Consider the following 17,776-nt stretch of genomic DNA (forward strand, 5'->3'; position numbering starts at 1 on the left):
CAGCAAACCGCCGGGCTGTTTTCCACGCCGGCCGCACGTTTCACGTGCCCACCAGCAGCGTGTGCCGAGCACACCCGCGTTAACACTACCAGTTATTATGTTTTCAGAGGCCATGGTGATACTTTCAGAACACGGGTGTTTGCACAAAAGTCATGAAAATGTGGCTTGTTGCAACACACTTTCTGGACAAGGAGCCTCACGCCTGGGGCCTTGAGATGCCTGCCCACGCAAGGGCTTGAGCTGGCCTCGCATCGGTGGGTCACAACTTCTTCGGCGTGGCACTGCGCCCTTCCGCCTGGCACCATGTCCCCGTTTGTCAGACAGCGCTCCCCTCCTTTAAGATTTACCTTCTGCTTTCCCCCTGGCTTCACCTGACCTCACGCTCCCCATGAAGAGTCGTGTTGGGAGGGTTCTTACGACCTGTTATGACGTCCTTAACGTAGCTGCCACTTTTGTTCTTAAGAGTTTCCTCCGTATAAACTCAGCAGGTCATGGGGTGTGACGTGCAGCCCGGTGAGGACACTTAACACTGAACTACATATCTCGGTGTTCCTACGACTGCAGATCTGGAAAGTTCTCATCATCAGGACCAAGTTCAGTGACTCTGGGTGGTGACGGGTGTCAACTAGACTTAGGTGGTGACCATTTCGCCGTACGTACAAACACCGCACCTCATGTCATCACCTGAAACTGTGGTTGTCTTTAATTATACCTCGATAAAAACTTCTGTTGAATACAAAAAAAAAAGTTTCCTTGGGTTGGATTTTTCCCTCTTGACGCTGCCAGTGGGTTGAGGCCGGGATAAAGTCTTTTAATTTTTGTTAGTGTCCTTCTTTTCTAATTGTGCCTAGCTTTTGGGTTCCTGGAAGATTCGTTTTAAGCATGCTACGCCCCACAAAAGTGAGTCCCAACCCTGTCAGAAAGACATTTCAAGAGGTGGACATACCTTTCACACCCGGCTCCCCAGCCAGACCCTTCAGTCCTGGAATTCCAAAAAATCCGGCCTCTCCTTTGTTTCCCGGAAGCCCGGATCTTCCTCTGAGCCCAACCATGCCTTGGAAACCATCCATCCCGGGTGAGCCTCTCCCGCCTTCAGAGGGACGAGAAAAGGGCCGGGTTAGCCATGGGTAAACACACGGGATACTTCAGTCTTGCTCGTCTACGACATTCCTGCAGAGTGACTCATGGAAGAAGCTGAGATTCCTACCCTAAAATAGCGATTTCCGGGACATCATTCCTAAGGGGCTTGTCTGCTGACCTGCGAGCACACTGAGATACACAGAGTCCGCCCGGCTGCCGCCTGGCCATGGGGCAAATGTACGGAGGTCGTAGGAAAGACACAAGGAGCACGGATGGTACCCTATGTCCATGGCCGCTGGGGAGAGGTTGCGACAGGTCGTTAACCCTGCGCCCAGCGTGGGGATCCCACAGAGGACCCCTGGAGAGCCAGATCACCGTGTGGCCCGAGAGTCAAGGGCCAGAGGGCTCCCCTTCTAGGAGAACTGGCCTCAGTTTGTGTGCAAATAAACCTAGCCCAGGGACCCCATGGTTTCCTTGGTTTTGGTTTTGTAATAACCAACCAGCCTCTGGATCTGACCCCAGTGTCCTGAGACGCCTCTCCACAGACGTCCCACGTGGAGACCGAGTCCTGCTCCCCGGCTCTCGGTACAGGAGTACCTCGGCGTTTTGGGGCAGGTCAGTCACACCCAGCTGAGTAGCACTGGCTCATTCCCCCAGGTGGACGCCTCCCGGGGGCCCCAGCCTGCTGGTGAGTGGGGCTCGCCTCTCCGAGTCCCAGTGTAACCCAGTGCCCGCCTCAGGGAGCGCCCCGTGTGCCCACCGTTACCTTTCTCCCCAGGGACACCAGGCATTCCGCTCATTCCTTTAACCCCAGGACTTCCTGGGGGGCCTCTCTCCCCCAGCAAACCAGGGTCACCTCTATCGCCGGAGAGACCCTTCATGCCCACAGGGCCAGGGACACCTGTGTCCCCTGGGTCCCCTCTGTCTCCAGGCAGACCTGAAAAGCAGGAGAGGAGGGAAGTAGAAAAAGATGAACAAAGTTAGAAGAGCTCGATGCTCCCGGGCCTGTCACCCTGGACGGTGCCCAAGGGATGTCTGTACCCCAGCCTCCGTGGGGGGGGGGGGGGCTCCAGTGGGCAAACGGCCTATGGCTTCATCTTCATGCCTCCTGTCTCCACCCACCTGCCCCTGAAGGAAGCCCCTTCCGACCTTCCCCAATTCTATCACTTTCAGAAAATAAGTCATTCCTTCTTCTGAGAACAGAGCAGTGATTTTGAAGTTCCGCAGTAGAAATTTCATTTTTTTCCTACTGAAATCTTACCTGGAACCCAACATACAACAGGTATGAAGGATGAATGGGTTTCTTGGTGGTTTGATTTCTTTCTTTTTTTTTTTTTTTTTAAAGATTTTATTGATTCATTTGACAGAGAGAGAGACAGCTAGCAAGAGAGGGAACACAGCAGGGGGAGTGGGAGAGGAAGAAGCAGGCTCCCTGCAGAAGAGCCTGATGTGGGGCTCGATCCCAGAACTCCAGGATCACGCCCTGAGCCGAAGGCAGACACTTAACGACTGAGCCACCCAGGCACCCCTCGGTGGTTTGATTTCTTGTTTGGAAAATACATGACATGTTTTTGGAACCTGTTACAGGCTGGGCTGTGTCCTCCCCCTGGAATCCTAAAGCCCCAATCCCTTGGACTGTGAGTGCCTTTGAAGACAGTGCCTTTAAAGAGGTAATTACAGAGAAACAGGCCCTAATCAGTTGTGACCGGTGTCCGTGTAAGAAGAGATCTGGACCTGGACACACGCAGGGGGACGTGAGACGTCCGGCCTCAAGGTCCGCGCAAGTATAAATGTTGTTTAAGCTGCTCAGTGTGGGGTTCTTTTGGAACCCCTACAGCTCTGGGAAGGGGTGCCCTGGAGCCCAGTCTGAGAACTCCCTGGAGGAGAGTGGTGCTGGTTCACTTGCCAGTACACGTGAGGCCCCGACCCCTTTGGGGAGGGGGGGATCCTTACCTCCGTAACCGGGGGCACCTGGCAGCCCAAAGGGCCCCTCCCGGCCGGGAGCTCCTGGGAATCCGTGCTGTCCTGGCGGCCCGGGCAGGCCTGGCTGGCCCGAGGGTCCTGGGAAGCCCGGCTGGCCCTTCAGGCCTGGCATTCCCGGCATGCCCTGGCTTCCTGCGGGATCAAGACAAGCGCCGTGAGGCCGAGCCCACGCCTGCAGACAGCAGCTCCACCTCGCAGACTTCCGCTCTACAAACTGTCCCGGAGAAACCCGGAGAAGGCACACAGCCCAAGGGATAAGCTCACAGTGACCCCGGCGGTCCCCCAGACGCACGGCTCACGGCTGCATTCTCTTCGGGCTGGCTGCTAGCCACGCAAACGCACCGAGCAACACACACTGGCGGACCTGACGCCAAGCTGTGAGTGTGAGTTCTGGGTTTTTTTTACTCGACGTTATATTTTGAGCATTTTGCCACATTTAAAAATATTCTTTACTGTAAAAGGGCTATGTGCGTAGCAGGACCGCGTCACGGGGCCACACTCAGGCCCGCCTGTCTCTGCTCTTGCAGACAGTGCCTCGAGGGAGCGCTTGGGACCACAGATCCGTGCCTGGGTTAGAGGCTGTTTCTTCGGGAAGGTGTCCTGGAAACCGACTTTGTGGGTCAGACCCACACTCACATGGGCTGCGGCCGTGCACTCCCGCGTCTGCACCCGCTGGTCCTCCATGGGCTCTCCCTGCCCGGGGAGACGGGAGCCCGGCAGGCAGGGACGGGAAAGCACCCCATCAGCAGCGACACTCGCAGGGTACGGTGTGAGGACATTCCTTTCCTCTCGTGTTGGATTTTTAATGAAATTTTTGTTCTTTGCTACTATTTTCCTTTGGGGATATTGATGCTTTTTTCCTAGATTTCAGTATTCCTCGTATACATTGACTGATTTTCTCCACAGCTATTGTAAAGTTTACTTTGCTGCCCACAATTTCATTTGTTTTGACGTGAAGATTAGCATTCGTATGCAAATTTCATACACTCTGTGTGTGAGCATGCGGTTCCTTCCCTCGCTTTTATGTTTAGAATTTCCTGCCCTACCCACTGGTCACATGAGTACATATTTTCTTCTAGGTTTTTTTTTTTTTTTTTTTCCAGACACTAAGTCCCTGGGCCTTTCTTCTTGGACTTTAAAGTTCACTAAGTTCCTCCAGTTAATGCCAGTAGGAGGGGCGATGCCCATTTCACAGGGCTTCTTCAATGACCTTCAGGCGCACCTGCTCATTGAGCCCACGACCGTCCTATGGAGTGTGCAGGCTGACCTGAGTGGAGGGGCGGACAAGTCAGGGGACGGAAGGGAGAGGCATTGACAAAAGGGACCAAGTCAGTCAGTGTTGGACCAACCCAGAATCTGACGTGCAGGCGTGTGTCCCAGTTGTCTGATACGTGGACAGAATGGGGGAGAAAGTCTGCAAAGAGCAGGAGCGGATTCGAAGCCTGCAAAGAGATTCTCCGAGATGGACGGACGCATGTCCTCACGTCCTCCTGTCTTACTACTGGAAACGAGGGCATTTTTACGGCTCAGCGTCTGCGCCTGGAGTTAACAGCTCCAGCCTGAGTGCAGTGCTCGTGGTGCCGATGGTCTTGGACAGCAGGCGGTGCTGGAAGTGGGCAAGTCTGGGGTCATCCTGCCGCAAACGTGCTCCTCCGTGAAGATGGGCAGATAGCTTCACACCGAGAGCCCTCCAGGCCGGTGAGCTGAGGGTTCACGGGGGCGGAGGCTGTCGGTCGCTGCGTCCGAGCTCGGGTTCTGGAGCGCCTCCTTCACAGCAGTGGGACGTGGCTGGGACGGGCTGCAAACGAAGGCTGTGCACGACCACGGCTACTTCAGCGGCCGCCTTAGGAAAATCTGGCCTGGGTGCCTTGCACCTCAGCTCTCGTGACATCAGAACTCAGTGTTTTAAGTCCATTTCCATTTCTAGAACATCTGCTAAAAAAGGAACACCTGCAAAAGATCTGCTTCCTTCCACAAAATAACCGTAACTGGTGTACCTGGGCCCCTGCTGCATACGGAGGTTCTTTCCCAACACGGGGCGCACTGGGGCACCTGTGCACCAGGCCCATGTGGCCGAGCGAGACCGCCTGCCCGCTGCGCCACTGCCCGGGCCGGTGGGACCCCCGCGGAAACAGGTTCTCGAAGCTTCCATGCTCTGGAGTCAGAACTTTCACTTAACAGACAGTCTGCGTAAGTAAGCAAGTCACCGAGGGGACACGGATGGCGGGAAACCTCCACAGGCCTGAACGTCAAGCTGTGGCCATTTGTCCTTCTGCTCAAACATCGTGAAGTCTGTGGGAAATACTTATGTTTAAAAACACCCATCAGAAGGGCCCTCTGTGAAGAGCCTGGGCGGTCTGTGCGGCGCCAGGGTGGTCAGCCGGCCAGCCTCCGCTGGGTGACGCCCGCCGCCCCGTAACCGACCGGGAGGCCGCCGTGTCGGCGAGGACAGACCCGGACGTCCCAGCAGGGGTCCCCACTGCTGTGTGACTTTACCCACAGGCCTGTGTGCCTGCTTGATGTGTGTGCGTGTAAGAGGATGAGTGTGGACGTGATTGTGTGTGCGAGAGTGTGTGGGCACACGTGTGGGTGCCGGGGCTGAGCAGGAATGTGTGTGTGCGTGTAAGCATGTGGATGTACATGCATGAGCGTGTGGGTGCACAATCGTGTGTGCACGCCTGTGTGTGTGTGTGAATCGTGCACGGGTGTGAGCACCTGTGTGTGCGCTCTGGCCCTCAGGCTCCTCCTTCTTTGGGCTCCCCGGTGAAGCCCGGCACCCGTGCTGGGGCTTCTCCTGTTCAGTTGACAGTGGGGATGTGATAAACATGGGACCCCGCCCCGTCTCCCCGTCCCCGCCCCAGCCTCAGGCCTTGGAAACGGACAGGCTCCTCCGAGAAGCCACTGGTGCTCCGGAGCCTGGTGAGTTCACCTGCCTGTCGAGAACCAGGCTTCATCCGCCCTCGTGTTCTGAGCCTGATGGCACTGGAGGGACGGGACGCCTGCTTCCTGCGGTGCAGCAGACGCCCCTGTCCGCCCGGGCACGGGAGCGGGCACTGCCGGCCATGCCGCCGGCAAAGAGTTGATTCCTAAAGCCACACTCTTCCTGCATCTCCGCAGCCGATCGGGAACGCCAAGGGTCTGGCGGTCTCCCGCGTGCCGCACCGAACGTAAATGCTTGCTCTTCGGTGACTCCTCCCGTCTCCCGCAGACCGAGGGCATTTGGGGTTCTGAGGCCAGTTCTGCACAAACTGGATTCACACAGCCATCGGATGCCCGTCCACTCGTCACACGACTTCGTTACACGTACACTGATGGTACCGCCGGCGTTCAAATATCTCACACCAGTTTTCACGCCGGCCAGCTAAGCTGCGCCCCATGTCCTGTCTTCTGCCGCGCCCTCTTCCGAAGCGCGGCCTCTTCTCTTCACACCAGCAGCACACATTCTGCAGAAAACGCCGCCCCCCCTGCCCCCCCCCCCGGCTCACACCCAGCTTGAGGACAGACGCCGAGCATCATTAGTCTGTACTTGTGAAAGCCTCAGACGCCATCCCATCCTGCCCGTGGCACATAAACCCCAGGTGGTGGTTATTGTCCCAAAATATTCTAAAGGGACACTGGGCCTCAGTGTGGGGACGAAAAAGCAACCACACAGTCCATGCCGCCTGGGGCTTTTCATCACATCCCAGGAGGGTTTCGGACCCACCCTCGGGTGCCACAGTGCCGTGGGATGAGGCTCCCGGCCCACCGCGAGGACTTACCCCTGAATCCAGGCGGGCCTCTCTCTCCCGGAGGGCCTTTGACCCCGGGGTGTCCAGGCAGTCCAGCATCTCCCCGGGGCCCGGGCTGGGCTCCCAGAACTTCTCCGGGAAGGCCCCTGTCCCCTGGGGGCCCGACGGGGCCTGGCAGACCAGTGGGACCCGGGTGTCCATCCGTGCCAGGAAGGCCCGCTGCTCCTTTGGATCCTCGGGGCCCCACGAACCCTGAAAGGAAGCATGGGTTGTCCCCACAACTGCAGGTTAGCATCGCGGTGGGCCAGGAGAGGTATCAGAAAGAGGCTCCAAACGGCGCGGTGCAGTCAGGGCCACAGCTCAAGCCCCGGCCCGGTTTCCCACCCCAGGACCACTGTCTTCTGCCCCGCTCCCCCGTCCGCCCCCCCATGTAGCCCAAGTGGAGAAGGCCTTTAGAACCATCTGCTTGGACCTGAATCTTCAGAACTCATGGGCTCCCTTGTTGTACAAAGAGTCCCCAAAGAATAGCTTCCAGGGACCTTCCAAGTTATGTGTGCAAGTGAGGACAGATTTTTCTCCAGTTCCAGGAAAAAGGTGTATGCTCTGTTAGCAGCCGACGGCTTCTATAATTCTCCGCCGTGTCAAATGTAGGTGAACGCTTGCTCAGAGGAGCGTGAGCTCAAGAGCGAGCAGCCAGTGCGGGGCAAGGTGGGCCACGGGCACCGTGAGTGACCAGCACATGGGAGTTGACGACCCGAGGCCTCTGAGCCTTTGGTGATAGTCTCAGAAGACGACAGCGTTTTGTTGCCCTCAGAATGTTCCACGTCAACCACAGAACATCGTTCTGGACACCTGTCTCTTTTGTCCTATAGGAGCTGGAGGGATCTTATGCAAAACTCCAGCATGACAACAGTGATGCAAAGGTGGAGAATTTTAAATTTCCCAACCAAAGAACAAAGCTGTCATCAAGCACAAGGTGACAGTTTCTAAGTGTCCTAAGACAAGAGAGCTGGGGCACCCACGTCCCACACAGTCAGCTCCCGAACCTATGGGGCTGCGTGGGGGTCCAACCCTGCCTTACCTGGGGGTCCCGGGAACCCTTCACGACCTGGGTCTCCGGGGAGACCCTTGAGCCCTGGTGCTCCATCAGCGCCCGAGAGTCCTGGTATCCCTTGCAGGCCCTTGGCACCTAAACAAAGAAAGCAGGACACACGTCAGAGCCCCATGAGCAAACCCCAGCAGCAAATGTGTGGGAGACGGTCAGGCCCAGCAGCCGACTTCATGAGGTCCCTGTGACCCTGGGAAACGATGAGGCCGGGGGGCATGTCAATGGAAAGGACACTTCTGATGGCTGGCCATGCCTACTGCCAACCCCACCGGCCCGCAGCTGCGTCCATCTACGCCCTACCCAGAATGCACTGGTAGGAGCATTCCCTCCAGACTTCGCCCCATCCTTCACCCAGAGCTGGTCCACCCAGATCTGAGAAATGGTCACTTGTGGTACTTAGAATGAATGCTTTAGACGGAACAGCAGACGAAACCTCACACCAGCTAAATGAACGAATTCTTTACTATTGGACGTCTTTTATCTGAACCTTTTCATACGGGAAGTAAACTCTAGGTATTTTTTCCCAGTGTCTCTGTGTCTGTCTGGTCTGAGGCTCAGAGATTCCCTCCATCTGAGGCTGTCACGGGAGGAGGGAAAGGCTGCTTCCCTACACAAGTGACCATGGTCTGCGGCCGCGGGCCACGGTGGCGGAATGCAGCAACGTCCGGGGCGGGGAGGAGCTTGGGGCAGCAGGAAGAAGAGCCAAGAGGGAGAGGGACAGTGAAGACACAGAGGAGGTGGGAGACGCCTCCCGCTTACCTGTGGGGCCCGGGGGTCCCTGCAGGCCTGGTGATCCCTTGGGCCCTCCGACGCAACCTGGGAAGAGAGGAGAAGAGATGAGCTGGGGCAGTCTCCCACCAACTCTCACGGCTTCGCGGGTTGCCAAGGGCAGAAGCGGCCGCCGTGAAAAACGGCTACCGTTTTATGATCGGAGTCATTGAATGATTTAATTAATCTTGATTCCAGTGTCAGTAAAAGTCTAATTTCTTGGTGCAACGATCAGAATACTAGTATAAGTGCCGGAGAAGTCAGGCCCGTCAAATGCACCGGGCGCCGTGCTGGCGGTGCCTTATCCGCGCGCTGAGGGCCGTCGCCCGGGCACAACCGAGCTACGCTGGTCCAACCTAGTCTGCCAACGGGACTGCCTTTCTCTCCTCTGGAGATGGGCCCTGTCGATGGAGGCAGCTGCGGTTGCCAAAGGAATTCTTTGACTCTCCTGTGTGACTCGGAATCCTTTCGGAATTGGCCGCGGCGCTGAGCTGCTTTGAGCCGTGAGAAATGGAACCGGGCTGCAGCCACTTCCGGTTAGTGTGGCCGAGGGCAGTGGCATCACGGCGGGGAGGGTATTCTGTCGTCTGGCCTCTGTCTGAGACACCCTTCTTCAAGCTGTGCTTTGTCTGTCTGCCTGGAATGTGGCCCCCTCTGCCGCACTAGGGGTCCCTGGGGTGCAAATGGGGCAGCCCAGGTCGTCAGGGTAAAGGAAACGGAGGTCTCCAGGGGCACCGGCTCCGGCCTGCAGAGTCTCACTTTCAGGGGCCTCCCACCCGCTCTCGGAAGGCTCCGCCGAGTGCCCGCTCTGGACCCTCCCCCGAGTGCCTGATCTGTGCCCACACGCCCTCCCCGACCTCATGCAGGGGGCCCGCAGATCCTGATGCCACTTCTCCAACCCGACCTGGACCCTGAGGGTCACACCCAAACTTTCAGCGGCCGCTGGCGACCTGCTGCATGCACATGCTTCCCACTGGGGTTCCTCAGCGCACCCTCAGTGCTGGCGGCTCAGCCTCCGATGGAGTCTCTCCTGTCCACTTTGCCACCTCGGGCCTGGGCTTGGGATCACCACAGGACCCCTTCTGATCTGTCGGCCCCGGTTCTTTCTAGCATTATTCATCGCTCGACCCAATTCTCTTGACAGGTATCGGACCCCCCCCCCCTCGTACAATCCACACACACACACACAGATGAACACATGCATAGATTTCAGTGTGACGGTACTTCTCTGCTGAGCTCTTACCAGTGCTGCAGCGTGATGCCGCGCCCTGGTGGGAGCCGCGGTAACACCACGCTTCACCGCGCCTGCCTTGCCTTCGGTTAGGAGCTGAGGCAGAGGCCCTGCGAGCTCCGAGCTTCGCATGCATCTGCATTTCCTACCGCGGGAGCTCACGGCCATTGCTGAGCAGTCACGTTCCTTATAACCCGAACCTCTGAACTGTCCCTAAAGCGTCCTGGTCTTCACTACAGTACCTGGCTGCACGACCTCCTGTCCGTCACCTCCGATGGGCCTCTTCACACCTGTGTCACAGTCTGGGAACAAGACACATGCAGGAGTGAGGCGGCTGAGAGTCAGGACCTCCCCACGGGTGCGTGCTGGTGGGAGGCCGGGCTGTCGGGGAATCCAAGGCCCGTGTCTGAGCTTCTGTGCAGAGCCCCCATGACCCAGCACCCAGGGAGAGGCCCATCCGAGTGTGACCTGAGTCTGGTGGGCCTGGAAAGCCCCGCGGACAGGGTCATTTGAACACGCCAAGAACCGATGGCGTAACACGCATCCTCACGGGACCCCCAGGGAACGTACACATTGCCAAAGAAGGACAGCGGGTGTTGGGGCCAGTGTCCCATGACCGAAAGATAAGAGAGGGTTCCTCCATACCTATTAGTCCGGGGGTGCCTGGGAGGCCAGGGGGACCGGGAAAGCCTGGTGGTCCAGGTAATCCGGCATCTCCGGGGAAACCACGCTGGCCCTTGGGGCCAGGCAGGCCCAGTCCTGGGGGTCCCCTTTCTCCTGGAACGCCCTTAGTGCCAGGTGCTCCTGGGTAACCTGAGTCCCCTGGGGGGCCTTTGATGCCATCACCCTGTGTGGAAATTCAGTTTATCTCTTAAAATACACATAAACCTTAAAGACAGCCATATCCCAGTCCTCCTTCCCGTTCCCCCGTCGGTGTGACCAACACAGAGCAGAAGAATGGTGGACATTAACAGGCACCTGCCATCACGGTCTGACCAAGCACAGACATCAAGGCAGGATTTACATCAATCATGGTGACAGAATGGGAGACAGTCCCAGGAAGCACACACATCTGAGTGTTTGCTGTCCTCTCCCCCAGCCACTGGAGCCCTCCCCAGCTGCGGCCTTCATTCGCAGGAAGGTTCTGATGGGAGCAGTCAAGTGCAGGGTCGGAGTAATGGGAGCAGGAACACCTTGTTTCTACTGCTGTGATCGGACATTGGGACGTATGCACTATTCACAGGGACGATCCATTGTTAAAGGAAAGAAAGTCTTTGATTTGGACCAGAAAGAGCTGCGTGCTCACTGGAGTTAAGGAAATCAGACAGGATTGAAAAAGCAGGGGCTCCCTGTGGATGAAAACGCCCAGCAGGTGAAGAAGGAGGGGGCGATGGAGCGATGAGAGGGAGCTGTGGGCGCAGGGGTTAGGGCACTGAGGTCAGCAGAGGCAGCCCGCGGCCAGCTCTGTGCTGAGCTTATCTGAATGAGCGGTGCCCCAGCCATGGAGGCGAGTCCCAGCGCCGCTGCCCAACGCCCCCCGCCCCGGCCCGCCGTGCTCCTGAGCGTCCCCATCTCTCCGACCCTCCTGAGCTCCGGGCCCCGCGGAGACCCTAGGACCGCAGAGCGGGACCCGCGCTCGGTGCTGATGAGCCCTGGAGTGGCCAGCAGGCGCTGGCTCAGATGCGGCTGGAGGCAGCCACGTGCGAGTACGGTTGTGCCACACGGACTCTTTTTGAAAATGGTTTTCAGGGTTGTAACTAAAAAGCGACATTAGGTTACTAACAATCCAGGTGTTTTCCAAGAGCCCAAGAGAAGCGCTCTGAAAACCGAACAGTGCTGTAGTGGGACTGACCCACACGGAGGAGAGCAGGCCTGTCCTGGGAACGAGGCCCACGAGCCGGTGGGGAACCGCGGTGTGACGCCCTGACAAGGACGAGCTGGGGGTGGAACCGCGTTCCCCCAAGATGCTGGCGTCTTGACCCTGGCCCGAGAATGTGGCGGCTCTGGACGCGGGGCCTGTGAGGGCCATCAGGGCAAGGGGAGGCTGGCGTCCCACACGGAAGATTCGCGCACGGAGATGGGCGCACGCAGGGAAGGCGATGTGAAGATACAGGGAAGACAGCCTTCTACGAGCCGAGGGACACGGAGGCCCCGGAGCCGGGGGTAGAGCCCGCAGCGGGTTCCGCCTCGGGGCCTCGTTCCAGACTCCCGTCCTATGCTCCACGGGGAGGAGTCTCTGGCTACTCTATCCTGTACGCGCCCTCTGACCCCGGCTTCCAAGCCGCTCCCCTGCTTCCTCGCCAACAGGACTGCTGCTCGTTCCAACACCCCGGGAGGCGCTGGTGGCATTCACCGCAGGCTTCCTCGGGGTTAAGGCCCAGACCCATCAGGACCGGGGCGGCACCGGCCCCACCCTCGTGCTACTCACCGGAGGGCCTGGGAGGCCTGGGAACCCATCCAGCCCGTCGCGCCCGGGGACACCGTCGTCACCTTTCAGCCCCGGCACACCTGGGACCCCTGGCTGTCCTCTGTCACCTGGGAAAGGATGTGCCGTGTGAGCCACTCACACAAGAGCAGCCACAGGAGGACTGTGGGTCTGGGAACTGGCGGCCCCCAAAGACTGACCTTTGGTGGTGACTGCTCTGGAATCCCCCTTCGCCCCTTTGGGCCCGGGTGGTCCCACGTTGCCAGGGGCACCCTGTGGGAACAAACATACGATGTCTTCCTCCTTCACTCTGTGAAGGACACCTGGGAAGACGAGGAGTCTCCCTGTATACGACTTGGGAGCCCTCACCCGTTGTCAAGCCCAGTGCTGCCCCAACCAACTTCCTGCCTCTTGAGAGATGCTCCGTACCTGGCTGGCCATCAACCACAAACGGCCACTGAACATTGGAACGTAGCCAGTGGGGCTGCCTTTTAAATCTCAAATAATTACAATGTAATGGAAGTAGCAAACGTGGCTGGAGAGTGAAAACCAGAAGCTCGGGGCTCGGAGTGTGGTCCGCGGGCCAGCGGCACCAGCCCCTCCCGGAGGCCTGTCAGAAAGGCAGAACCTCAGGCCCTCCTCGCACTGGACCTGAATCTGTGTTTCAGCCAGCTCCCGAGGGTGCACGTACTCATGAACTTTTGGGAAGCAACGACCTAACACACACACAAGGTTGCTAGCCCTTGACTGCGCTATTTAGATCTGAGCCGGTACTAAGCCTCCAAGTACGAAGGATGGGGATTTGTCTTCATTCCATATCGAGAGCAGCAGAGTCCTCCGTGGACAGCTTGTCTTCTAGACCGAAATTAAGGTTGGGGAAAAATCATCCTTTAGAGACAAGCTGAGTGCAGGGACACTCACATTTTAGGCTGTGAAATCTCGCATAGGTCTTTCAATGAGCAGAAATGAGCGGGTTAGCGGGTCAGGATATTAATATGTGTGATGTGCTCATTTTTGGCAAATCTTGGTTGTTATTTGCAAGAATATGGGAACTTTTAGTGTTGGTCTAATTAAATGGAATGTTCTGAAAAATTCCACAGATACTTGATTTATTGATTGAGTTCTTTGCAGACAAGGGCAGCATTCTTTCGGTGTGCGGGTGTGTGTCGCACGCGGACAGTGCTCAGTAGGCGGGCCCTGGGCAAACGGACGGACGGTGAGCTCATTTCCCGACTGACCCCCGACTTGAGATGCTCCTGCAGGCTCCGTCGGTACGAACGTCAGAGAACAGAAAGCCATCCCAGACATTCCTACTGAAGCACGGTTGCCAGACCCATAAACATATAATTAAATGCAAGACAACAAACACAATGCCGCAGGTCTTTGAAGAGAAATGCCGCGGGCACGTGCGTCATACAGGTGGGGGCCAGATTTTAGACATTCCAGGTGCACAAAATGGGGTCCATTTGGCTTCTAGGAAACAGTTAATCATTTTATAAACAACCAACGATCCCATCAGTTTTGCCCCTCGTAAGCTTGTAACTCTCACTACGTACGCGCTAAGACGGCTAGGATTTGGAGACAGTATCATTTTTAAACCAGGATAAGACATTAGCGCCTACAATTTTTAGTTGGAGAAAACCGCTTGTGTTCTGAGCAGCCTCGCAGGCTCGGAGCGGAGGTCCTGTGCCCCGAAGCGATTAGGAGGGACCACCTTCCGTGCGGGCAGCTCTGTGGGGCTGCCCCCCTCCCCCAGCACCCGGTCACGGAGCCACATCGCTCTAACTGTCCTTGGCCTGGTGTCCTGAGCAATTTTTCCTCTATTGCTGAATCAGTAAAACAATACACTTTTCACTTTATAAATCTCTTGCAGCTCTTTTTCTAAGTAAAATAAATAAATAAATAAGTAAATAAGTAAATAAATAAATAACAAAGCGTATTTTCTTTGCCTTTATCTGAACTTGGCTTTGAAATCATTGGTTAAAACCTCTCGCCAAAGAAAGATCTACAGATGCTCTTTTCATAGGCGTGAAATAAGGTCTGCTTAGTTGGCACACGGGGACTCCACGGGTGGGGAAGTTCGTACATTCCTAGAAATTCATGGTTTACTTGGAGGTCTCACTTCTTCTCTGGTTAAGGGAGACTTCATAAAATGCTTAATCGTTTCTGTAAATTTCAAAAGGTGAATGTTCAGCAAGATGCCAGGTGTTTCGTTTTGTTTTTTGAGATCTAATTCATACACCGTAAAATTCACCACTTTGAAGCATACAGTTTGGTGCGTTTTTAGTATCTTCACAAGATTGTGTAACCATCACTAATCTCTAATTGCAGAACAATTTCATCACTGCCCCCAAGAAGACCCCACGGCCATGACGTGCTCACTGCCCGTTCCCCCTCCGCCAGCCCCTGGAGACCCTGACCTGCCCTCTGTCTCTGGAGCCGCTCGTCCTGGACACTTCCTGTGGCATCATAAGACACCTGTTCTGTTGGGACGGTCTTCTTCCACTCCGCACTTTTTTAGGCTCAGCCACACTGCAGCAGGGGCCGAGCTCCTGCCCCTTCTAAGGCTGAACAATAGTCCACCACGTGGGGACGCTGCCTTTGCTTATCTGTTCATCAACTGATGGACATTTGTTTCTACTTCTGGGCTTTGAACAGCCATGTACAAGTTTTGTGTGGACATGTGTTTCGGATTCTCTGAGGTGTCCACGGAGGGGTGGGCCTTGCGGGGCATATGGCAAGTCTCTGACCTTCTGAGGAAACCTCAAACCATTTTTCACAGCGGCTGTGCCGTTCATCTTCTTACCGGTAAACATTCTGAAGTTTCTTCTGGAGCGTGTGGCCTTTTTGAATGGAGCACTGGGTGCAGGAGCATTGCTGGTCTAAATCTATGTTCGTCTAATAACCAAAAGTTGTCAAGGACGTCCTATCAGCTTTAATAGAACTGGTGTCTCACCTTGAACCCTGGGAACCCGGGGATGCCATGCTGGCCGGGGTCTCCTTGGCTCCCTTTCTTCCCTGGCTCCCCATTGATGCCAGGAAAGCCCTTGGGTCCTGGCAGCCCCGGGAGCCCCGTGATGAACTGATCACTCTCAGCGCACTTACAGTCCCCAGAGTCACCTGCAACGTGAGGCAGAGGGAGAGACTCATTATTTCCTTGCCAAGCAGGCGCTAAACAGGGGACAGAAGTCCAGGGCGGTGGGGGCCAGACCAACGAGGAGGCACTCCGGGACCTTGTCTGCTCCCATGCCCGGTGGGGACTGTCTCCGAGATGGGGGGCAGGAGTTACTCCTTGGGATCCAGAATCCTGCCATGTTTCCCCAAGAGGCTAAATAACACACCATTTACTGAGGTGTGTGTGGAGCTGAGGAATGGGGGCCTCCCAGGTTGGGGGCTGGGGGGAGACAGGGTTCCAGGGTCTGGGGTAAAGGGGGAGCCCTGGAGAGGGTGCCTGGCTGGAGCTATGGGCTCATAGGCCAAGATCCTGGGTGGGAGGAAGAACTCCTCGACCTCCCTTCTCTGTCTTGCTGTGCTGGGGTCCCGGGAGCCCACTGCTGGTGGCACAGAAGGCGACAGGAGGTGGCTCACGGGACGAGGGGTATACAGCTCTCCATGTCGTCTGCTTCCTGCGGTTGGCCCCGTCCATTGCAGGGCACCCACCCACACATCCCACATGTGCCACAAAGGTCAGGGGGTGCTGCTTGGGGCCCCCTGGGCTGGCCCTTCCCCAGGAAGGCAGCCCCCCAATTTAGCGTTATTTCTTTACTAGAAACTCCCTCTGCTTGTTCGACCAAACCTCTCCCACCAACTGGGGGTGAGCCGCTGGGCACTCTGCTCAGTCCTGCCCCCACCGGTGACTAGTCCCTAACTCAGGTGACGTGGGTAGGATGAGCTGCGATGACTGCTCTCTGGAACTCTGTAGCGCTTAGAGGAATCATCCGCTTCAGCCCAAGGAGTCACTGCTCCTCTATTCTGTCCCTAATGGGCTCTGCACCTCCCAAAAGTTCACTGATGAAGGGAAAGACAGAGATAGGAGAAAGGAGGGCCAGCGCAGGGCTGGGTGCTAGACAGCGCGGTGGGTGCCATGCACCTCAGCCCCGGGGTAACACCGTGGGACAAGGGAGTGGGTTCCCGTCCTTCCTCCAGCATTCCCGAGGACGCTCCTTACCTTTCCATCCTTTCTGTCCACGAGCCCCAGGGAAGCCAGAAGCCCCAGGGTAGCCCACCGTCCCTTCTGTTCCTTTAAGGCCGAAAAGGAAACCTAAGGAGAAAACCCACAGAGATGGCCCGTGAGTGCCGCACAGAGACCCCACCTCTCCCTGCACCCAGGGTTGGGAGGGTCACTGCCCAGATCTCCCAACAGAGGATGCAGCTCCATTCCGGGACACCCTTTTGTGGCCATAGCCCCCAGGGATGGGAGGCGATGCAGGAGCCCATGACTTCAGTTTTCCTGTTGAAGGCAAGAAGTAAAAATCTTTGCTTTTAAGAAACGTGGAGTCTGAAGAAAGGTTTTCATGTTTCAGCCATGTATTTTACTCTATTTTTAAAAAATTTATTTTTTTAGTTTCTAAAGATTTTTTTTTTTACTAATTGTACTTTCTTGTTTTTAATCTTCCATATAGTTTGAAACTCTGAATAGCAAACACATGGTTCATAATAATTAAAAAAAGCAATTTTCTGGGTTCAAAAAGAATCTATGGGCATTTATAGATCGAGGGGACAAGCATCATCTTTATGCTATTTCTGTGTATTCAACCACATATTTTATTTACGTCCTAAATACTCATATTCCAAGACCAACATAACTTTGGGTTCCCCAAAACACCAAAAACCAAAACAAACCAAGATATGGAAATGACCTCGGTTCCCTATTGCTCCCCCCAGAGCAGCTACACACGCGGTCCGTGTGGTTAACAAGACAACTTGGGACCATCCGACTCCAGCGTGCTCACCCACCCTCCTGACCCTCACCCCCAGTGACTAGGATCAGGGCCCCTCAGAAGTCCTGCTACGTCTCCAGGCTCCCATAATTCTGAGCCGGATACGGGGAAGCATAAGAAATACGCCCTCATGCCAGCAAATCTCTCCGCGTCTTCTCGACGGCAGCGCCACCTCGTGGTGGGTACGAGGCATCGTGCTCCCAGGAACCAGCACTGACGCGTGAGGATGAGAACCTCACTGAGTCTGTCCTCGCTGCCAAACCCCGTGGTGCTCACAGCCCCCGATCCAGAACCCCCAACACACTGAAACACCTGCTGCCATGTCCATCTCGTGGTACCGGGAGGGGGTCAGAGGAGCAAGAAAGAGGCCACTAAGGAAGCCACTGATTTTAAGGGCATTTGCTCTCTGCTTGGAAAAGCGACACCAGACTTTGAGGTCAGAATGCTCCTAAATAACTATATTTATGGAAAGGCGGCAGCGACTCCTGTCCCATGCCGTTCAGTTTCACCGCA

General features: G+C 56.2%; 1 protein-coding gene across 1 annotated transcript in view; it reads right to left on the minus strand.

Annotated features, from left to right (window-relative positions):
• Window positions 1-17,776, minus strand: part of COL4A2 (collagen type IV alpha 2 chain) — a 162,254-nt gene that overhangs the window by 16,949 nt on the left and 127,529 nt on the right. Inside the window, 12 exon segments of the mRNA XM_026493593.4 lie at window positions 947-1,090; window positions 1,847-2,017; window positions 3,034-3,195; window positions 6,822-7,043; window positions 7,873-7,980; window positions 8,659-8,715; window positions 10,141-10,200; window positions 10,544-10,745; window positions 12,327-12,433; window positions 12,524-12,596; window positions 15,280-15,443; window positions 16,492-16,584. Of these exon segments, the coding sequence (XP_026349378.3) occupies window positions 947-1,090; window positions 1,847-2,017; window positions 3,034-3,195; window positions 6,822-7,043; window positions 7,873-7,980; window positions 8,659-8,715; window positions 10,141-10,200; window positions 10,544-10,745; window positions 12,327-12,433; window positions 12,524-12,596; window positions 15,280-15,443; window positions 16,492-16,584 (1,563 nt within the window).

This window comes from Ursus arctos, unplaced genomic scaffold (genome assembly GCF_023065955.2).
Source record: "Ursus arctos isolate Adak ecotype North America unplaced genomic scaffold, UrsArc2.0 scaffold_10, whole genome shotgun sequence".
Lineage (NCBI taxonomy): Eukaryota > Metazoa > Chordata > Mammalia > Carnivora > Ursidae > Ursus > Ursus arctos.